This window comes from Brassica napus, chromosome C9 (assembly GCF_020379485.1).
Source record: "Brassica napus cultivar Da-Ae chromosome C9, Da-Ae, whole genome shotgun sequence".
Lineage (NCBI taxonomy): Eukaryota > Viridiplantae > Streptophyta > Magnoliopsida > Brassicales > Brassicaceae > Brassica > Brassica napus.
The window spans coordinates 61,978,851-61,997,844 of NC_063452.1; the positions used below are offsets into that span (position 1 = coordinate 61,978,851).

Here is an 18,994-nt window from a genome sequence, read left to right on the forward strand (position 1 = left end):
AACCAATCTGGCTTTGAACTTGTTGATGCTTCCATCGGCATTGCACTTGATTTTAAAAACCCATTTTAATCCTATAGCTTTTGCACCAAACGGAAGATCAACGAGCTCCCATGTTTTATTCTTCTTAATGGACTCTATCTCATCCTCACAGGCTCTTATCCATTCCGTCGAGTGCCTTGCTTCTTCGAACGTCCTTGGTTCATTGTTCACATAAAACAATACTTCGTCTGCAAGTTCTTCGGCTAGTAGGACATAGTCGTCTAGGTATTTTGGTTGATGAGTCTGTCTCTCGGATCTTCTAAGATACTGCGGTTGATCTTCAGCTTCGCTAGTGTTCTGTTTAGGAACAGAGCTACTCGGAACAGAGACCTCCTCTGTTTCTATACCATTCTCGATGGCCTTCAAAGGCGTGTTGTCTACGTCTTCCTCATCACACGACTCAAACCTTCCCCCTGCAACCACAAAGCTTTCTTTCTCTTGTTTATCTTCTTTACTCCAGCTCCACCCTTTATCTTCGTCGAATACAACGTCTCGACTCACAATAACTCTCCGTGTGTTTGGATTATATAAGCGGTATGCTTTTGATCCAGGCTCCGTACCGAGATGAACCAGCATAAGAGAACGATCATCAAGTTTCTTTAGTTGTGTTCCCTCTATCTTTGCGTAACCTACGCATCCAAAAACTCGCAGATGGCTTATATTAGGCCTTTTACTTCGTAACATCTCGTATGGAGTTTGATCATTCAATGCTCTTGGAGCCACATGGTTGATTAGGTATGTAGAGTGCCTTATCGCTTCTCCCCAAAGATAGTTAGGCATCGACATGTGCTTCAATAAGCTCCTCGCCATCTCCATCAAGGTTCGATTCCTTCGCTCGACCACACCGTTCTGTTGAGGTGTATAGGGTGCAGTGAGATGTCGCCTTATCCCCGCACCATCACAGAAGCTATCAAACTCATGATTCACAAATTCTCCTCCTCTATCTGTTCTGAAGGTTTGTATCCTCTCACCTGTTTCCTTTTCAACTAGACTTTTCAATCTCTTAAACTTGCTGAAGGCGTCACTCTTCTGTTTTAGTAGCATGGACCACATATACCTCGTATGATCGTCAATGACTACAAATATATATCGATTTCCTCCTTGTGTCATTGGCGTTATAGGGCCACAAAGATCTCCATGAAGCAACTCCAATGCTTTTGTTGCTCTGAACGAAGTGGCTTTTGGGAAAGTTTGTCTTGCGTGTTTCCCAAGTAGGCAAGATCCACATACTTTCTTCTCGATGAAGCCTTTCGGTAATCCTAGTGCGAGCTCCTTTTGCATCATGTTCCGTATAGTCTCTGAATTTACATGCCCCAGTCGTTCATGCCATTTATTTGTTTCATGTTCCATGCTTAGATAGAGACAAGACCCGTTCTTCAAACCCATATGCACCTTGTATAGCCTATTCCTCGACCTTTTGGCTGTAACCAGTAGCTTTCCATACTGATCGTGCATCGTTAGTAGCTCTCCCTTAAGCCTTATGTCGCAACCAGCCTCTGTTGCTTGCCCTAAACTTATGATGTTACTTCTTAGATCCGGGATAAAATAAACGTCACTCATCTGTCTAGGATCTCCATTCATATCGGTGAAAGAGATTGTGCCTTTGCCTTTGATATCTATTCGGGAGTCATCTCCAAAGCGTACCTTTCCGGAGATTGTTTTGTCAATCTTTGAAAAATTCCTTACATCTCCAGTCATGTGATTTGACGCTCCATTATCAAGATACCAAACGTTTGCTCCTTTCTCATTAGTCTCGTATTTCTCGGGCAACACCTTTTTCTCATTCAGAAAAACGATCTCGTGCATCCTAAGCTCGTCGGCCTCTTGTGTATCAGTGTTATCAGCTTCTTGAGCTTCTTGTAGCTTTAACAAGAGCTCTGGACATTGAGCAACAAAGTGACCAACCTTATCACATCTGAAGCAGGTTATGTGTGACGCATCTCTAACTACTTCTCTTCCTCCATTATAGTTTCTTCCTCCATTGTAACGACCACGGCCTCTGCCTCTATGATAAGAGCGTCCTCCACGACCTCTTCCCCTATATGAATCATTGTAATCACGATTTCCTTCAGAACCATATCGAGAAGTATAGTCACCTTGGGGTCTAGCTGATTGGCTTGCTTGTTGTTCATTATTCGCATACAACAATTTTCCTTTGTCGTCCTCTTCTATACTCTCTTCGCAAATACGTTCTTCATAGGCTTTTAAGCGGCCAAAGATGTCCTCAAAGCTTGTTTTATTTAAATCAAGAACCTGCTCCAAAGAGGCAACAATTTGTATATACTTCTTGCGAGGTAGGCTTGAAAGAAACTTTTTGACGATCTTGGCTTCTTCGATTGTTGTTCCTAAAGCAGCGGATTTAGATGCCAATTCTGATAGTTTTCCTCCAAAATCATCAATACTCTCTGTCTCCTTCATCCTTAGTCGATCAAACTCAGACATTAACGTTTGAAGTCTAGCTTCTTTCACACGTTCTGCTCCTACATGTCTAGTTTTAATAGCTTCCCACACTTGTTTTGCTGTGTCAAACTCGCCTACCTGCAGTACGAGGCTCTCCGGTATTGATTGGAACAACAGGGCCATCGCTAAGTTATTCTTCTCAGTGTCCGGGGTCTCTGTCTCCACAACTTCCCAAGCTTTATGCACTTTAAGTGCTATTTTCATCCTTACAGCCCACACGGTATAGTTAGATGAATTAAGCATAGGACATTGTATCGAAGTTCCTCCTTCTTTAGGTTTCCCTGTCGCCACAACTATATCTCCCATGATCGAATTGCTCTGATACCAAATCTAGTTTCTCAATATAAGAACTCTTCTTATTAATCTCTTGAGGAAACTCTCTCAAAACCTCAAGCTCTCAAAACACATAAACTCACACGTTATGCAACATACTTGCATCTCCTTATATATCACTATAATTATCCTAAACTCATTAGGATAAACATAACTTAAATATTTCCTAATCTCTCTAGATAACTATAACTCAATAGTTTTAGGAAACTTGCTTCTCAAGCTATTTCAAGCTTATCCAACATGATTGATATATATAACCTTTTTTCTACTAAACAAATTATTTTTTCTTCACGTTTTCTCGGTAAAAGATAGTCACACACACACAAGCAATCAAACAATCTCCTGAACTACTAGCAAAGGAGATAATAAAAGTACCTATATAATGTATACATGCATTTACAAAGGTAAAACACATGTTGCTTTCATATCAGACGTCATCACAACTCCATCTTGAGGTGGGAATACAACGCAGGTAGCGACACCAGCGGCAGTGATCATTCCCGTCTTCTCCTTTGAATAGCAACACCAGAGCCATCACGAACCTGCAAAAAAAAAAAAAAAAAAACCACAAAACATTCGAATAACTTTGCTACATTAGGGGAGACTTAACAATGGGGGAATGCAAACTGTACCCGAGGACCAATAGAGCCAGAGACAAGAGCCACAATAGGTATTGGTAAGGCTTGTATTTGGAAGTCAGACGTCTGCCTTGTGGCATATTCTCTCTTGCTAACCACTTGAACTGTGGACGAGCCAGGAGCACGAACCCAAGGAGAAACCCCGTTAGAAACCCACCCACGTGAGCAAAGTTATCAACGTGAGGTAGGATCCCAATGGCCAGGTTTATCGCAATGACAAACAAAAGCGTCAACAGTGCCGCAATCTTACTTGTCCACACACAAAAGAAACAAAAAAAAAGTGTCATTAACACAAAATCACAAAGTCTAGAGGCACATGTAGTACTGAGAGATAAACCTTGTTAGAGTAGATAGTCCAGTTGGTGAGAAGTTCAGAAAGCATTGAGCCAAGAAGTCCAAAAAGAGCGCCAGAAGCTCCAACAGAGATACTGTTTCTGACAAAGAGAGAAGACAATATGCTTCCTCCAATTCCTGATAATAGGTATATAACTCCAATCCTAACTGCAAAGACACAACCCCAATATTTCAAGATTTGTTTGATACCATCAATAAAATTACAGAACTTGATAAAAAAAAATTACGGGTATTTTACACGTATTTTAATTATAAATCCGAGAAGAACCAATAACCGAAAATTTATAATTACCTATTGAGTCTAAATGTATAGGACCCGGATCTCCGAACCCGACCGAAGATCCGAAGGCCCAGGCCTAAGATTGATGACTACACTTGACAATAAACTTGTGTTAAAGTAATCAAAGGATAGCATACCGAAACCGAATTGCTGCTCAAGGCGTATACCGATGAACACAAGGCTTAGCATATTAGCAGCAAGATGAATGACACCGGCGTGTAACCATATACACGTCAAGAGACGCCAACCTTGATGCTTCTCCACAACTCTGTCCCACTCGAGTGATCCCAACTTCTCCAACCTAACCAAAAACCACAAACACAATTCAAATCTCAAAATCCGATTTAGAATCAACCAAAAACGAGAGAGAGTCTCTACGTGCGAGAAGAGGGGCCGAAGAGAGGATTGCCACGGAGAGGCTCGAAGGAGAGCCTCCCGAGGAACTCGGCGACGCAGCGGCGGTTAGGACCGTGAGAATGCGCGGGGCAGTTGTTGACGAACATCGTAACGACGAAGACTGCCACGTTGGCGACGACGAACATCGGAACAAGCCACGACGTCCACTGCGGCGAAGCGTCGCCGCCTAAATCAGAATACACCAGCGGCGGGGGACCGAATCCGGTCCGGTCGCCGCCTTTGCTTCCGATCCCTCTGTGATGAGGCTTCGCCGACATTCGGTTCTCCAGATCATCATCTCCAATGGCCATCACTCTCTCTCTCTCTGTAATTTAATTATTGTTTTTGTTGTGATCGAAGGCGCGGTAAAGAAAACTTATTTGAGAGTCGGTGAGAAAGTGGGTTCCTATTAGCCAATCATATGATCACACGTGTAATCGTATTTGTTTACGGAATTAAATAAGATTAGGTTGTAAGGAAAAGCCACGTGGAGCGAGTGGGGCGAGTGAAAGGGGTAAAATAGGAAAGTCAGGTTGAGTTTCAGTTTCATCTTCCTTTGTCTTTCTTTCTTTTGTCTCATACGGACAAAAAAAACTTAGAGAGAGATCGCGTGCTGTTTCAGTATCACATCTAATCCAAGGATTAGCGTTTCCACGACGGTTGACCTAATTCATGGTTGAATTAGAGAGCGACAGAGAGAAGAGAAGATAGAGTTAGCTAAGATGGGAAACTCGTTTGGTTGTTCAGCGTCAGGAGAGAGGTTGGTATCAGCGGCGAGAGATGGTGATTACGTGGAAGCGAAGATGCTGCTCGATTGCAATCCTTGCCTCGCCAAGTACTCTACCTTCGGCGGTCTCAATTCTCCGTTGCATTTCGCCGCCGCTAAAGGCCACAACGAGGTCTCCTTTTTCCTTTTCCTTAGCAATCCTAATTAACTGTTTCACAATTTACGATCTTTTTTGTTTATATTTTGTCTATGGTTAGATCGTGGGGTTGTTGCTTGAGAAAGGAGCTGATGTGAACTCCAGAAACTATTGCGGCCAGGTATGTGTATTATTAATTTACCTCTGTATGCAACGATCCGAATTTAATTTGGGGATGTGTATTATTATAGTAGTAACTTGTTAAATCTTTTGGTTAAGTTTGAGCTAAATAAAGTAATAAAAAAACATTTCGACTTCGTTTTGTGTTAAATGAATCTTGTTTCAGACGGCACTGATGCAAGCTTGTAGATACGGACACTGGGAAGTTGTGCAAACTCTTCTTCTCTTTCGTTGCAATGTGAGTTTTGTCTCTCTCAATCATCACTACTTGAACCCAGAAACTAGTTTAAGTTTAATTGTTGTTTTAAAGTAAAAATTTTGTTTCTAAATAAGCCTAGTATATTATCTAATTTATTTTTCTATTGGTTAGAAATATTGTTAGTTGGATATGTAATGATGTTTTTATTTTGGAAATATGCAAAATTAAATGTTACAATTAAAATGAAACGGAGGGAGTATTTTTTTTCTTATTCTTTCTCTTTTTAACATGTTGTCTTTTGTGTTTGTCAAGGTTACAAGAGCTGATTATTTAGCTGGAAGAACAGCGCTTCATTTCGCTGCTGTGAACGGTCACGCCAGGTGTATTAGACTGGTTTTGGCTGACTTTGTACCTAGCGAGCAACTAAACCCTCTTCCTGAGTCTGGTGTGGTGGTCACACCTAGGAAAAAATCCGAACAAAGGTTCTTTTTTTTTTTTTGGAAAAAAAAAACATCTTCTGTTCTGTGTGTTGTAAGGGTTTGATTGAGTTCTGACCAGATTTGTCGTCTGCCGCAGTGCGTTGTCTAAATTTGTGAATAAGGCGGCTGACGGTGGAATCACAGCTCTTCACATGGCTGCCTTAAACGGATTGTTTGACTGCGTGCAGCTTTTGCTTGATCTCGAAGCTAATGTCTCCGCTGTGACTTTTCATTATGGAACATCGATGGATATGATTGGTATCAGCATCTCTCTCTCTATCCACCACTCCCCCAAGAATGACCTAAACATTATTTTTAAATTCTTCTCTCAAGATGATGATGATCTTGTGGTCTTATTACTTATATCGTTTTTCAGGAGCAGGAAGCACTCCTTTGCACTATGCCGCTTGTGGTGGGAATCTTAAATGTTGTCAGGTAAGAAACACCACTTAAGTCTATTCTTTTCTTTCCTCTGTTGTTGGATACAAACATTTGTGAGAATCTCCCTTCTTCTGTGTTAGATTCTCCTTGCAAGAGGTGCAAGAAAGATGACATTGAACTGCAATGGGTAATGTTATTCCTCCTCTACAGTCTCTTTAAACACACAGAATGTAAAACTTTCGTTTTTCAATAAAATGTTTTGTAGGTGGCTACCAATTGACATAGCAAGGATGTGGAGTCGTCATTGGTTAGAACCTTTGCTTTCACCAAACTCTGATGTCATCATTCCACTCTTCCCTCGTTCCAGCTACTTATCATTGCCTCTTCTTAGTATACTCAACATCGCAAGGTAAAACACCAAACCTTCATCAGACTTTTATAACCCCAAAGAGTATGGCCTCCTAACCATTCCCTTGCAGAGAGTTTGGGTTGCAGTCAACAAGCATCTCAGATGAAGTTGATATCTGCGCGGTTTGCCTGGAGAGAACATGCACTGTTGCTGCTGAAGGTTGTGACCATCAGCTATGTGTGAGATGCGCGTTATATCTTTGCTCATCGAGCAATGTTCCCTCGGTGACAGTTGATCCTCCCGGTTCGATTCCTTGTCCTCTTTGCAGACACGGAATAGTATCTTTCAAACGGCTCCCAAGCTCATTAACCAAAGAACTTAAGTTACCTATGTCGCTTGGCTTCTGCGCGCCGTGTATGCTCCACACGGGAGACGCAAGAGATCAGTCCTCACCGACAACAGAACAGCAGCAGCGTAGTAGCAAGTCTCGAGCAGCCTCGGTTTCGTCTGATATGTTCTGTCCGGTGACGTGTAGTCCATTCCCTTCAGTCAACATTCCTATGTGCACGTGCAGCGATGGAACGTGTCCAGACTTCGAGACGCATGGAGCAGAGAGAGATAGTGAAGAACACGACGAGTCTTCTCCTCCTCCTAGGGTGGCGACTGAGCAGGAGAAGGTGGATGAAGGGCAGAGACTTGGGAAGACAACAACTTGCTCGAGTATGTTTTGGGGAAGAAGAAGCTGTAGCAGAGAGAACCAATGCAACTCAGAGATCAATGCCTGATCACAAACATTTCTATGTACAGCGAGTGAGAAAGAGAGGATTGATGTATTATTTGTTTCTTTTTAATTGAGGTGAGCCATACAGTCTTTCTTGTATTTGTTTCTACTTTTGAGAGGGTTCAGATATAAATTATGGTGGAAGATTTGTAATTATCATCATAGTGATGGGGTCATTTGCAAAATGTTTGTACTTGCTTATTGTAATGGATCTCTTGTTTGTAGCATGTGTTGAAGCATTCAGACCTCAGTAGAAGTCAAAACAAATCTAAAGTAATAATTATTTCAAAAGATAATATCTCTCCTCTTCTCTATAGCTCTTCTGGTTCTAATGAGAAAATCTGACAACACAAGTACATGCATTTTCTTCCGCAGCTTTGCTATTAATACTGTATTGGAATTTAATTATTTAGTGGATTGAAAAGAAAAAGAAGAAGAATCAAATGAAGTTTTTTTTTTTTTTGTAACATGAATCAAATGAAGTTATCAGTCAATTAATTGGACTCAAAGTGGTTTGGTTCAGATACGCCAATTCCGAAAAACATTCCCATTTTCGGCTTTGCTACACCCAATAACCTTTCATATGCCTAGCTCGTCTGCATCAGTTAAAAATATCAATTCTTGTAAGTTTTTATCATGGCATGGAGCCCATCTATTGTATTAGCAGCTGTTTATTCCTGACCATATGATTATGACCTGTGTAAGTTTGTAACTGTAATTGATCATATTCATAATCTGTACAAAACATCATTTATTTCAAGGTTGACGTTAATCATCAAGACAACAGTTCTATAGTATGTTTTTTAGTTCCAAAATGCTAAATAACTTCTAAAATCACCTTTAAGTTTTAGGTTTGTTAAAGGTTCCTACACATTTACTATGCAGATGGCTAAATCAAGTACTCTTTTAAAATTTTTTTAAAAATATAATACTTGTGTTATATTGCAAGGTAGAAATGGATATGATATGTGTTTAGAAGATGGAAACAGATCCCTAAGACCATCCTTAAGGGTAAAGCTTGTAACATTCCCAAAAAGGAAAGAAGTCATGTGGGGGAACTCTGTTCTTCTACCCTTTCTATAATTTGTTTGGAACTTATATAGGGGACCAGACCCATGTCCTAGGTTTTTTAAAAATTTTTTTGTTAATTAACCCCTTCTTCACTGTTATTTACCTTCAAAGATCCGAAACAAAACTTATTTTAAAAATAATTTAAAAACCTGCAAAATAAGTGGGTTTATTTTGACTGTTATATGTTGACTGAACTGTTTTGTTTTGTTTTCTAACAAAAGTAACCGAAAGACCAAAAGTGCAATTTTTTCAAATTATTAACTCATTGCAACAATTCCCAAAGAAAATTATTAACTTTATATATAACTGAACTTAATGCAACAGTACTTCTCAAAGAAAAAAAAAGTTGTTAACTGCATATAGTGAACTTGAGATATTTATCACTACATAGCTGGGGTTACTTAAAAGCCTTATCAGACAGAGATCACATTAATTAAAAACCAACACCAGCTTTCGACAAAAAATACAGGAAAGCCATTAAATTTTTGAGATTTACAATTTCACCCCATGTTCGTAGACCAAACCCGTCAGCTTTATCATAGTACTACAGTTGTTATGATTTCTGAAGATTCTAGCCGTACTCTATTGACCCATCATGCCTTTCATCATCTTTTTATTCATATATATACTCACGCAAATAAACACAGAAGAAGAAGAACTATCAAAAAAATCAAAATTAAAAAGATTAATAATTACGAACTTTAAAAATAATAATGGTCTAAGGTCACGTGAGTTTCGTGCATTACTAGTCTCTTCTTTAATCTCTCTTCATCTTTCTCGCGCCTAAAAGCTTCTCTCTCTTTAATGGCGTTTTAATTAAAAACTGGATCTTTCTCTCTAAAGGTAGCTCCTTTCCTTTCCTTCTTCTTCTCTCATGGCGTTTCTCAGAGCTTTCTCCCTCCTGTTTCTGCTCTTCATCTCTGTTTCCTCTGCCGCAACCTCAGAAAGGAGCTCCCTTTTGTCCTTCAAAGCCTCCCTCGAGACCTCTCCGTCTCTTCTCACCTCATGGAACCGTTCGTCTCCCTCCCCCTGCAGCTGGGTCGGCGTCACTTGCCGTTTCGGGAAAGTGAACTCTCTCTCTCTCCCTTCAATGTCTCTAAAAGGAAACCTACCTCCTTCCCTCTTCTCCTCCCTCCCTTTCCTCACCGACCTAGACCTCTCCGACAACTCCCTCTCCGGCCTCATCCCTCCTCAGCTAGGCCGCCTGAAACACCTCCAAACCCTCTCCCTCTCCGGAAACTCCCTCACCGGCCCCCTCCCGAGTCGACTCGTCGGGAGCTTGCCTCGCCTCCTCTACCTCGACCTGAGCGACAACCGCCTCTCCGGCCCTCTCCCTCCCTCCTTCCTCCTCAGCTTCCCGTCTCTGTCCTCCCTCGACGTCTCCAACAACTCTCTCTCCGGCCTTATCCCTCCGGAGATCGGGAAGTTGAGCAACCTCTCCGACCTCTACATGGGAGAGAACAAACTCTCCGGCCTCATCCCGCCGCAGATCGGTGACCTCTCCTCCCTCAAGAACTTCATCGCTCCGTCTTGCCTCTTCAAAGGACCGTTGCCAAACGAAATCTCGAACCTCAAGAAGTTAGCAAAGCTCGACCTTTCTTACAACCCACTCAACTGTCCCATCCCCAAATCAATCGGAGAGTTACATAACCTCACAATGCTGAACCTCGTCTCAACCGAGCTCAACGGTTTGATCCCTAGGGAGATTGGTGAGTGTAAGTCTCTCAAAACGTTGATGCTTTCCTTCAACGACCTCTCTGGGGGTTTGCCTTTGGAGCTATCAGAGATTCCTTTGCTGTCGTTCTCCGCTGAGAAGAATCGCCTCTCTGGTCGGTTGCCTTCTTGGATCGGTAAATGGAAAGAAATCGAGTCGCTTCTGCTTTCTAGCAACCGGTTCTCAGGAGAGATCCCTCATGAGATTCAGTTTTGTCCAGTGCTGAAGCATCTTAGTTTAGCTAACAACTTGCTAACCGGTTTGATTCCTAGAGAGCTTTGCGGTTCAGGCGCGTTAGAGGATATTGACCTCTCTGTCAACTTCCTCTCCGGAGGCATAGAGGAAGTGTTCGTTGGATGTGCTAATCTTCAACAGCTGGCTCTTACCAACAACGAGATCAACGGTTCGATACCTGAGTATCTTTCTAACCTGATGGCGCTTGACTTGGATTCAAACAACTTCACTGGAGAGATCCCTGTGAGTCTCTGGAACTCGACGAACTTAATGGAGTTTTCAGCTTCTTACAACCGTCTAGGAGGGTATCTACCTCCAGAGATAGGCAATGCAGTGTCCTTAAAGAGGCTTGTGCTCAGTGATAACCAGCTCAGAGGTGTGATCCCAAGAGAGGTTGGGAAGCTGACTTCTTTATCGTTCTTAAACCTGAATTCAAACGAGCTTCGAGGGGAGATACCAACCGAGCTCGGAGACTGTACTTCTCTGACTACATTGGACCTCGGCAAAAACAATCTCCAAGGAGAGATTCCAGTAAAGATCACTGCTCTTGCTCAGCTTCAGTGTCTTGTCCTCTCTCACAACAACCTCTCCGGCTCCATTCCTTCGAAGCCTTCCGCTTACTTCCACCAGACGGAGATGCCTGATCTGAGCTTTCTCCAGCACCGTGGGATATTCGATCTCTCCCATAACGGACTCACCGGTCCTATACCTGAAGAGCTTGGCGGCTGTGTAGTAGTAGTTGAGATTTTACTAAGCAACAATCGTCTCTCTGGAGAGATCCCATCTTCGCTCTCACGTCTAACCAACTTGACAAATCTTGATCTCTCTGGAAACAGCCTCACCGGGTCCATTCCTCAAGAGTTAGGCCACTCTCCTAAGCTCCAGGGACTCAACTTGGCGAGTAATCACCTCAATGGGCCTATACCGAAGAGTTTCGGCCTTTTGGGTAGCTTGGTGAAGCTGAACTTGAGCAAGAACAAGCTTGATGGTTCTCTTCCCGCTTCTCTTGGGAACTTGAAAGAGCTGACGCACATGGACTTGAGCTTTAACAAGCTAAGCGGCGAGCTTCCTTCAGAACTCTCTAAAATGCTCAACTTAGTGGGAATCTATATTCAGCAGAATAGGTTCTCAGGCTCTGTAGAAACACTCTTCTGCAGCTCACTGGCGTGGAAGGTTGAGACGGTGAACTTCAGCGTTAACTTGTTAACAGGAAGCTTGCCGAGATCGTTGGGGAACTTGTCGTACTTGACTAACTTGGATCTGCACCAGAATCACTTCACAGGAGAGATACCTTCAGAGCTTGGGAGTCTCATGCAGTTAGAGCTCCTTGACGTGTCTGAGAACAACATCTCCGGAGATATACCAACGCAGATATGTGGATTGGCTATTCTACGGTTCTTGAATTTGGCTAAGAACAGGTTACAAGGAGAAGTACCGAGCGAAGGTGTTTGTAATGATCCTTCCAAGGCAATGTTCTCTGGAAACAAAGCGTTGTGTGGGAGTGTGATTGGTTTCGATTGCAAGAGTGATGAGAAGACTTTGTTAAGTGCTTGGGGACTCTCAGGGATTGTGATAGGGAGCATGATCATTGTCCTTGCAGCTGTCTTCTCTCTGCGGAGATATGTTACGAGAAGGAGAGTGAACGATCCAGAGGAAAGCTTCGTCGATGATCAGAACCTCTACTTCTTGAGCGGAAGCAGATCGAGAGAGCCGCTAAGCATCAACGTGGCTATGTTCGAGCAGCCGCTTCTCAAGGTGAGCTTAGCAGACATCGTGGAAGGAACCGACCGTTTCTGCAAGAAGAACATCATAGGAGACGGCGGGTTCGGGACGGTTTACAAAGCGTGTTTGCACGGAGGGAAGACAGTAGCGGTGAAGAAGCTGAGCGATGCCAAGACTCAGGGGAACAGAGAGTTCATGGCGGAGATGGAGACTCTAGGGAAAGTGAAGCATCCTAATCTTGTCTCTTTGATTGGTTACTGCTCCTTCAGCGAAGAGAAGCTTCTTGTGTACGAGTACATGGTGAACGGGAGCTTGGACCATTGGTTGAGGAACCAGACAGGGATCCTGGACGTGCTGGACTGGTCCAAACGGTTGAAGATCGCTGTGGGAGCTGCGAGGGGGTTAGCTTTCTTGCACCACGGTTTCATCCCTCACATCATCCACAGAGACATCAAGGCGAGCAACATTCTTCTAGACAGCGAGTTTGAGCCCAAGGTTGCGGATTTCGGGTTGGCGAGGCTGATCAGCGCGTGTGAGACTCACGTGAGTACCATCATCGCGGGCACGTTCGGGTACATTCCACCGGAGTATGGTCAGAGCGCACGAGCCACGACCAAGGGAGATGTGTACAGCTTTGGGGTGATTTTGCTTGAGCTGGTGACGGGGAAAGAGCCAACGGGTCCTGACTTTAAAGAGAGCGAAGGAGGGAACTTGGTTGGTTGGGTTGTTCAGAAGATCAACAGAGGGAGAGCTGTGGATGTTTTGGACCCTCTGGTTGTGACAGCGGGTTTCAAACAGTCTATGCTACGTGTGCTTCAGATCGCTGTGCATTGTATTGCTGCGACGCCTGCTAGTCGTCCGAGTATGCTAGATGTCCTGAAGTCTCTCAAGGAGATATAGTTAGACTTTATGTTTGCTTGTTGTATAAGTAACTACATCATGTGTGATGATGATGCTAATGTTAACCTTGTTAAGTTTATAAAATCATGGAACTGACAGAAATACCCTTTTGTTTTCACAACTATATTATATGATTGAGAGAAAGAAAATCAATGTGTAAGAGAAATGTGAAAAGAAAACAAAAGTTGGAGTGTAGCTGTTTGATGTCAAGTCAATATCACGCAAACACAGTTTGGTCAGTAAATAAACAGTAGTAATGAAAACAGAGGAGAGATCTTTTAACCCAAACTTGTAGCTTTGTAATTAAAGTCACTCACACTTGTTTTATTATCTAGCTGTGATGAGTACACATACAAGTTTACAGAACTTGCTAAAGCTCAAATACGCCAAAATGGATTCATTTTACCTCATCGTCTCTCTAGTGTAGATCTTCACCGTTGGTCGTTTCAGTCGGCTGGGTTTACGTGTTATATGGGCCAGACCCACTTAATGTGAGACATCACGGGTCTTTAAATCCACGCCATAGCTATAACAAAATCAAAGTGTAATAAATACTTAAGATTTAATTGTTTCTTGCTAGATGAATAAAATTATTGGATTAGTGTTTAAGTAGAGTCAGTATACCGACGAAAATATGTATAGAGATTACGGCACTATAGTTTAGAATACCGCATGGAGTTATGTACGATGTGAATATAACTCAATGCATTAAAAGCATAATTGTAAACACTGTTTAATGATTATTATATCATTCGTTAACACTTTAACTATGTCGGTTGCAGAGCCGGGCTTATGGGTATGATTTCGAAACATTTGGACCCCCTTTTTTAAAAAAACCTTTTGTATATATAGGTATATTTATATTATTAAATAGTGTTAAATATATTAAGTAAGCAATAGTTTATATAATAATAAAATTGTTAATGTATTCTATGTTATATAATATGTAAAATTGTAATAATATAATTAAAATAATTATATATCTATGTTAGTAAACTTCAAACTTTATATTTTAAAGAAATTTACATTAATTTTTACTAAAAATCACTAAAAATATCTTTAATTTTGAATAGGGCCCCACACCTCTAGGATCGGCTCTGGTCGGTTGGCTGTTTCCAAATTGATTTCTCTCCATATTTATAGTCTTTCAACTTCCATGGATAAGTTGATTAGTAGTAGTAAATATTCGTCGCATTGTATACATGCATGCGTATGATTTTCACCGTGTTTGATGTGTCATGTGATATGACCCATATCATAAGGCGTGCAAGGAAAATTTTGCTACTATGCTTACTTGTGTAGAAAATTACAAAATCATTAAATAATTTTGAGTTGGGTAACTTTGGCATGTGACCAACGGAAGAATATAGTACGAATTGCTACTTATGTTTACAAGATAAGATACCTACCATATGAATAGACTAGTCTTGAGTATTTTGAAAAATTAAAATATTCATATCTCATTATGTACATTAATACATGAATAAATGTTCAAAACTCGATTTATATCTGAAATATAATGACAACTATTAATTAGATATCATAGCTCTGGTAATCTTTGATTTAAAGTAGCATCAGAAGACAGCCTAGCCTAAGTATCGTTAATACACCACAAAATCGTCTGTTAGTGCTGGTTGATAGCTTGATGCTATAACTGGGACCACCGGTTTGGAATTTATAGTTCCACCCCAAAAAAAAAAAGAATTTGTATGAGGACCGGTTAGGTTAGGTTGGGTTTGATGTTAGTTTAATACCTATCGATTGATCCAACGGCTTGGGATCAAAAAGGTGCATTGAGATTAAAGAGTAGAGGATCGGAGCAGTCGAAGGTTTTGTTTTACTTAGCTTTTCTCCGGGTAATTTAATAGAATTGTCGAGACCTAAATCTAGTGTTATTGGATTGGATATTTGGTAAATAGAATTTAAATCCATCGAAAACTCCTGTTATTCAATATTGTTTAGATTTAGTTATAATTCAGTTATGGTGAATTTTAATGGAATTTAATGTATCTTTTTAACTAAAACAAATCCTACCTTTTTTATCAATATTTTGAAGGAAACGAGACTTGGATATCTTTTCCATCGAAGTACTTGCATACTTAAATTTTAATACTTATTCTAATTACTCAATTCAATAACACCCCCGAAATCGTATTTCACCTGATTTTGTTTTTTTTTTGTTTTTTTAGCAAAGATTTTATTTTATTTGTTATATTACAGATAATCATGATTCTTAAAAAGTTTTAGTTTTTTTTTAATTATTAATTAAGATAAAATCAACTGGGCCGGTCCGTTGTGGTCCATTAATAAGTTGACAAAAACATTAAGATAAGATTTTTCTCCTTTTTCCCAGTGAAATCGTATTTTACTTGATTTTTATTTATTTGTTATATATTGCAGATAATCATGATTCTTAGACCATCCGCAGCGGCGGATCTTGCGCGGTTCGTGGGCTCGGGATCATAGGCCCGTTGTATTAAAATAAAAGAGAAAATGGGTTTAAACCCGTGAACCGGCTCTTCCGCGTGAGCCCGTATGATATGGGTTCATGACACGCGTCGACGAGGGAGAGGCTACGCGAGCTCGCGTGTTGAGTGAGAAAAAAAGGTTTCGCGTTGGATATTTCATTTTCCCTTCTCTCTTCGTTACCTAGGGTTTCTCCGTCTCTGAGGCGATTCTCTGTGCGACTCGATACCCGTCGATTTTGTCGATCAAATCACCGTCGGAATCACTCGTAGAAGATCTGAGGTGAGTCTCCACCACTCCGACGGTTTGATTGATTCGATCTGGGGTCGAGAGCTTTCTAGGTTAAGGGAAATCGATTTGGGGGTTTCGTCTTAGGGTTACAAATCGAAAAGGGGGTTTTGATTTCTTGGTTAAAATCGACATGGTTGTTCGTTTTAGGGTTCATTTATCTAGGATTTTAATTCGATTTGGGGGTTTCGTATTAGGGTTCCAAATCCAGAAGGGGGATTCGATTTCTTGGTTAAAATCGACAAGCTTGTTCGTTCTAGGGTTCAATTAACTACGATTTCAGTTCGATTTTGGGATTTCTAGTTAGGGTTAGAAATCGATATTCTGCTTTTGATATTCCGAGTCTTGTGTTCTAATATTTTTTTTTTTTGATTGTAGATGGATCCCGCAACAGAGATAAGAGAGACTAAGAGAAAAAAGGAGTACATCAATATGCTCGCAAACGTGGCTGATTCAGAAACAGGGATTCCGACGAGGTGTCCCTGTGGTGGGAGAATAATTCACGAGGTTCGTGGGAAGGACGACTACGACACTCTTCCTGGGAAGAGGTTCTTCATCTGCAAGAACTACGAGGTAATACACCACTTGTTCTCCTTATATTTTTGTCATTTTGTTTCTTTGTTGATACGAGTATTAACCGAGAATGTGATTGTTTTTTTTGGTTGTTACCAAGGCTGATGGGTTGCATTATCGTCAGCCTTGGGTCATTGGCGTGGAGGAGCATATCGAACGCCTCACTAGGCGTGTGGAGGAGGTGGAGGTGCTGATCAAGTTTGTGCCGGAGGTGAATTATAAGATTCAGAGACTCGAGGTAGCATGAGTTCTGGACTTTTGCTTTTTATTTAGTTATAATTTTCTAAAAAATTTTAACACTTACTAACACTATCTGATTGTCATTTCCTTGTACATGGAGAGGTTCAAGCCCTCACTCGGGAGGTAGATAGCTTCACTGGGCAGTTTTATAACCTGTTTGTGCAGGTGGCGGACTTGGAGAAGCTCTGCTTCGACTGAGAGAAAAGGTAACGCTGAACCTCCTTAACCACACTTGAAGTAGAACTGAAGTAGGTTGAGTAATGAATGTTTTAGGTTGCTGTAGTAGGTTAGAGTAGCAGTTGCGTAATGAATGTTTTAATATGGTTGAGTTGAGTAATTAATAAATTTTAATAACTGATTTGATGTTTATTGGATGGTCTCTGTGAAGTAGTAGTTGTGCAGTTAAGTGTAATCAATTTTAGGTGTTTAATTCTTTGTACTTTCAAACCAAAAAACTAGTTTAAAAACATAGGAAATCGACATCTGAAAAACACAAACCAAAAACTTAAAACTTAAAACTTAAAACCAAAATGGATCATTTTCCCTTAAACTCTCCCGGGTTTGTGAACCTTCTTACTTCTCAGAGCTGTCCCCCAATAGATTTAGGACGTTCTGAGGTTCCAAAAGCTCTGGAAAGGCGGAAGTGGAGCACGAAAGAAGACTTGGTGCTGATCAGTGCTTGGTTGAACACCAGCAAGGATCCAATCATTAGCAATGAGCAGAAGGTGGCCCATTTTTGGAAGCGCATAGAGGAGTATGTGAACGCAAGCCCTCTGCTCGTTGGCTCCCTCCCTAGGTAGTGGAGTCAATGTAAGCAGGGGTGGGGAAGGGTAAACGAACAAGTCTGCAAGTTTGTGGGTTGTCATGAAGCTGCTTTGAAGCAGCATGCGAGTGGTGAAAATGAGAATGATGTCATGAAGGTGGCCCATGAAATCTTTTCTAATGACTACAATGCAAAGTTCTCCCTTGAACATTGTTGGAGGGAGCTCCGTTTTGATCAAAAATGGAGATCACACACTTCCTCGCGTGATGGTGCAAAGGAGAAAAGGAAGGAGCCAGGAGAGGAGGTAGCTGGCGAGGAAGAAGTCAGGCCTCTGGGTGTGAAGGCTAGCAAAGTAGCCAAACGGAAGAAGCACGTCAATGAAGCCGCCTTTGATCAGATTGAGAGCATTTTAGCGGAGAAAAAGAACATCTCCCGCCAGAAACTCCTTGATAGGTTACTAGTAAAGAATTCATATACACTTTCTGATCAAGAAATGGCTCTAAAAAACAAACTCATATCTGAAATGCTTTAACTTGGTGAGTGGAATTAATTTTATGAGTTTAATCTTCTTAAAACTTTTTTTAATTAGTTAATGAGTTTGTCTTTCTAGAATTAGTTAATGACTTTGCCTTGCTTTCTTTTGTCTTGCTTTGTATATGCTTTCTTTTGTCTTGCTTTGTATATGTTTTAATAAAGTAAACTGATAAAGTGTGTATATGCTTTTCATTGCAGGTCACGGGTTCCTGGAGGAGGATGTGTGTGGACGTAGATGGTTGTAGGTCTCGCTTGCTTTATGTATGATGGTAATGTTATTGCTTGTACTAGTAGGTTATGTCACGGGAGAGTGTAGTATTTTGTCAGTTTCTACACTCAGTTTAGGACCTTCGGATATTATGGGTGTATGTACCCTTCGGATATGTATGATAGTCACGGGTGTATGTACCCAAGACTTGTCTTTTCTACTCACGGGTGGTATGTACCCGAGCTACTTGCTTTATGTCTCTCAATATATAAAAACTATGTCTTTAAGTTGTTTCAAGCATTTTTCTTATCAGTTTCATTTGATAAAACTGTTACCAATATCCATCTTCTTTCTATTACCACTAGAATCTTATTAGGATCACCACACATCACAAGAATCACCACGAGATTCACCACAACAATCACCAATCACCACGCCAATCACCACGAGAATCACCACAACAATCAACACAGCAGGTTGATTGATCTCACCAGGATCACCACACTTGATTCATTCATCTTACCATCGAGCTCCACACTTGGTTCCATT

General features: G+C 41.2%; 4 protein-coding genes across 4 annotated transcripts; 3 read left to right on the top strand and 1 right to left on the bottom strand.

The window, feature by feature from the left end:
• Nucleotides 1–3,063: 3,063 nt before the first annotated feature.
• Nucleotides 3,064–4,859, bottom strand: LOC125575644 (RHOMBOID-like protein 3). The gene is made up of 5 exons (XM_048767188.1): nucleotides 4,483–4,859; nucleotides 4,242–4,405; nucleotides 3,808–3,971; nucleotides 3,465–3,715; nucleotides 3,064–3,374 (listed from the first exon to the last, which is right to left on the bottom strand). The coding sequence occupies exons 1-5, from the start codon at nucleotides 4,809–4,811 to the stop codon at nucleotides 3,260–3,262; spliced, it is 1,023 nt and encodes a 340-aa protein (XP_048623145.1). The 5' UTR covers nucleotides 4,812–4,859; the 3' UTR covers nucleotides 3,064–3,259.
• A 194-nt stretch (nucleotides 4,860–5,053) lies between these two features.
• On the top strand, nucleotides 5,054–7,959 carry LOC106446084 (E3 ubiquitin-protein ligase XBAT33). The gene is made up of 9 exons (XM_013887759.3): nucleotides 5,054–5,399; nucleotides 5,485–5,544; nucleotides 5,710–5,781; nucleotides 6,055–6,224; nucleotides 6,319–6,479; nucleotides 6,598–6,656; nucleotides 6,743–6,789; nucleotides 6,868–7,011; nucleotides 7,082–7,959. The coding sequence occupies exons 1-9, from the start codon at nucleotides 5,223–5,225 to the stop codon at nucleotides 7,734–7,736; spliced, it is 1,545 nt and encodes a 514-aa protein (XP_013743213.1). The 5' UTR covers nucleotides 5,054–5,222; the 3' UTR covers nucleotides 7,737–7,959.
• Nucleotides 7,960–8,954: 995 nt separating this feature from the next.
• LOC106350451 (leucine-rich repeat receptor protein kinase EMS1-like) lies at nucleotides 8,955–13,475 on the top strand. The gene has a single exon (XM_048767187.1). The coding sequence runs from the start codon at nucleotides 9,678–9,680 to the stop codon at nucleotides 13,371–13,373; it is 3,696 nt and encodes a 1,231-aa protein (XP_048623144.1). The 5' UTR covers nucleotides 8,955–9,677; the 3' UTR covers nucleotides 13,374–13,475.
• Nucleotides 13,476–17,470: 3,995 nt separating this feature from the next.
• On the top strand, nucleotides 17,471–18,472 carry LOC106448292 (glutathione S-transferase T3-like). The gene is made up of 3 exons (XM_013890196.1): nucleotides 17,471–17,665; nucleotides 17,759–18,156; nucleotides 18,436–18,472. Exons 1-3 carry the CDS (start codon nucleotides 17,471–17,473, stop codon nucleotides 18,470–18,472), a joined length of 630 nt encoding a protein of 209 aa, XP_013745650.1.
• Nucleotides 18,473–18,994: the final 522 nt, after the last annotated feature.

Bases quoted from the DNA above. Each gene is read 5' to 3' on its own strand.
- LOC125575644 (XM_048767188.1), bottom strand. From the start codon at position 4,811: ATGGCCATTGGAGATGATGATCTGGAGAACCGAATGTCGGCGAAGCCT. The intron at 3,716-3,807 runs GTTTATCTCTCA...TGGACAAGTAAG, and splicing joins GGACTATCTACTCTAACAAG to ATTGCGGCACTGTTGACGCT. The intron at 3,375-3,464 runs GTACAGTTTGCA...TTTTTTTTGCAG, and splicing joins CTGGCTCTATTGGTCCTCGG to GTTCGTGATGGCTCTGGTGT.
- LOC106446084 (XM_013887759.3), top strand. From the start codon at position 5,223: ATGGGAAACTCGTTTGGTTGTTCAGCGTCAGGAGAGAGGTTGGTATCA. The intron at 5,782-6,054 runs GTGAGTTTTGTC...GTGTTTGTCAAG, and splicing joins TTCTTCTCTTTCGTTGCAAT to GTTACAAGAGCTGATTATTT. The intron at 6,225-6,318 runs GTTCTTTTTTTT...CGTCTGCCGCAG, and splicing joins AGGAAAAAATCCGAACAAAG to TGCGTTGTCTAAATTTGTGA.
- LOC106350451 (XM_048767187.1), top strand. From the start codon at position 9,678: ATGGCGTTTCTCAGAGCTTTCTCCCTCCTGTTTCTGCTCTTCATCTCT.
- LOC106448292 (XM_013890196.1), top strand. From the start codon at position 17,471: ATGGATCATTTTCCCTTAAACTCTCCCGGGTTTGTGAACCTTCTTACT. The intron at 17,666-17,758 runs GTGGCCCATTTT...CAATGTAAGCAG, and splicing joins TCATTAGCAATGAGCAGAAG to GGGTGGGGAAGGGTAAACGA. The intron at 18,157-18,435 runs GTTACTAGTAAA...TTTTCATTGCAG, and splicing joins CGCCAGAAACTCCTTGATAG to GTCACGGGTTCCTGGAGGAG.